This window comes from Geospiza fortis, unplaced genomic scaffold (assembly GCF_000277835.1).
Source record: "Geospiza fortis unplaced genomic scaffold, GeoFor_1.0 scaffold662, whole genome shotgun sequence".
Taxonomy (NCBI): domain Eukaryota; kingdom Metazoa; phylum Chordata; class Aves; order Passeriformes; family Thraupidae; genus Geospiza; species Geospiza fortis.
The window spans coordinates 304,212-306,553 of NW_005054450.1; the positions used below are offsets into that span (position 1 = coordinate 304,212).

General features: G+C 60.6%; 1 protein-coding gene across 1 annotated transcript in view; it reads right to left on the reverse strand.

Moving 5' to 3' along the window:
- AGRN (agrin) overlaps positions 1-2,342 on the reverse strand; it is a gene marked incomplete at its 5' end in the record, with an annotated part of 61,728 nt that overhangs the window by 35,224 nt on the left and 24,162 nt on the right. Inside the window, 2 exons of the mRNA XM_031062541.1 lie at positions 1,097-1,293; positions 1,890-2,105. Of these exons, the coding sequence (XP_030918401.1) occupies positions 1,097-1,293; positions 1,890-2,105 (413 nt within the window). The remainder of the gene's footprint in view (positions 1-1,096; positions 1,294-1,889; positions 2,106-2,342) is intronic.

Genomic DNA, 2,342 nt, shown 5'->3' on the forward strand with positions numbered 1-2,342 from the left:
CACGGCCTGGCACGGGTCTGGCACGGAGGGGAGGCATGGGTCACTGCCCGCCCTCTGGCACGGTCCTTCCCCGCCCAAACCCTGCCCAAACCGCGGCTTCCCAGGTTCTGCTCATTCCCCAAGAGCCCCCAAATCCTCCTTTGTGTCCCAAGAAGTCATTTGTTGCCCTCTGGCACCATCACTCCCTGCCCAAACCGGGCCTTCCCAATCTCTGCTCCTTCCCTGCATGGCCCCCAGAGCCCCCAAATCCTCCTTTGTGCCCTAGGGAGTCGCTCCCTGCCCAAACCAGAGTGTCCCAGGCTCTGCTCCTTCCCCAAGAGCCCCCAAATCTTCCTTTGTGCTCCTAAGGACTCAGTCCTTACTGAGCCCATTTCCAAAGGGAACAGCACTGGGATAAACTCGGCCTTTTTCCCCATCTCGAGCTCCTTTTGGGACACTCCAACTCCAGGATGTTTTAGCTCCAGGAGCTGTTTGGGATGCTCAGATTCCAGGATACTTTGATTCCAGGAGCTGTTTGGGGTGTTTTGGCTGCAGGATCTCTTTGGGAAGCCAGACAGCAGCAGCAGCGTTTCCCTGCCCTGAGCAGGGGCAGGGCAGCAGCAGGAGGAGCTGACCCCGGTGCTGCAGTCGCTCTCTGGGTCAGCAGGGCTGGGACACAAACACCCGAGGGAAGGAGGCACTGCCTGGTCTTGGCTCAGCAGCGGTCACCAGAGTGACCTTCTCCTGCCCAGAGTGACCTTTCACTGCCCAGAGTGACCTTCTACTGCCCAGAGTGACCTTTCACTGCTCAGAGTGACCTTCTCCTGCCCAGAGTGACCTTCTCCTGCCCAGAGTGACCTTTCACTGCCCAGAGTGACCTTTCACTGCTCAGAGTGACCTTCTCCTGCCCAGAGTGACCTTTCACTGCCCAGAGCAACCTTTCACTGCCCAGAGCGACCTTCTACTGCCCAGAGCGACCTTCTACTGCCCAGAGTGACCTTCTCCTGCCCAGAGTGACCTTTCACTGCCCAGAGCAACCTTTCACTGCCCAGAGCGACCTTCTACTGCCCAGAGCGACCTTCTACTGCCCAGAGTGACCTTCTCCTGCCCAAACCACCTCTTTCCGCTGCCCGCAGGCGTGCTTGTTGAGGTGGCACTGGCTGCGGTAGTCGCGGCCGTCGCTGCCGCACACGGGGCTCTCGGGGACGCCGCTGCACGACGAGGGACACACGCACTTGGCCCCCTGGCCGTCAGGGGAGGGGACACACGTGCTGCCAAAGCTGCAGGTCACCTCGGCACAGGGGTCCTTGGAGCCTGAGGGACACGGGAGGGGACACGGGTGAGAGCATGGCATGGGATGTCCTGTTCCTCTCGTGGAATAACCCAAATATATCCCAATATCCCCCAAATCCATCCCTCCAAATGCCCCCATCCAGCAGCAGTGGATAATTTTCCACAGTGGATCCTTAGAGCCTGAGGGACGGAGGAGGGGACACAGCACAGGCGAGAGCCTAGCACAGGACGTGCTCCTGTTCCTCTTGTGGAATAACCCCAATATATCCCAATATCCCCCAAATCCATCCCTCCAAATGCCCCGATTCAGCAGCAATGGACAATTTTCCATAATTTTTCCTCCTCACGGTTTGCTGACCTCCAAAGCAGAGCTGGTGATTCCTCAGCTTCCCTTCCCAGCCTTTGGTGTCCCTGGCCCAGCCCGTGGCCATCATTTCTCCATGATTTTCCCACCATTTCTCCATCATTTTTCCACCATTTCTCCTCCTTACCGCACTCTCCTGACCCCCAAGGCAGCAGTGATGATCCGCCAGTGTCCCCAGCCCTGTCCCCACCCCTCCAGCCACAGCCCAAGGTGTCCCTGCCCGCCCTGGGGACAGCCAGGGTCCCTCGCTCACCGCAGGGTCCCTTGCTGACCACCTTGATCCTCCTCTGCTGGTTGCACTGGGCCCTGTCCAGCTCGCACTCGTTGCTGTAGGTGGAGTGGTCGGAGCCGCACACCGGGGCCACCACGGGGGCACAGGGACCCTTCCTGCACACGCACGAGGCCTGGCCCGGCTCCGAGGGGCTGCGCTCGCACACGGCCCCGAACCCGCACAGCATCCCCCGGCACCCTGCGGGCATGGGGACATCCCATGGGCACGGGGACATCCCATGGGCATGGGGACACATGGCCCCGAACCCGCACAGCATCCCCCGGCACCCTGCAGGCATGGGGACATCCCACGGGCATGGGGACACATGAGGGGCACAGGGACACACACACAGGGGACCCCAAACCTTTCCCTAAAATCCAATTTCCCCCTTTCCTGGAACAGCTCCATCCACTCCTTGAGGTGTTCCCTGCCCCC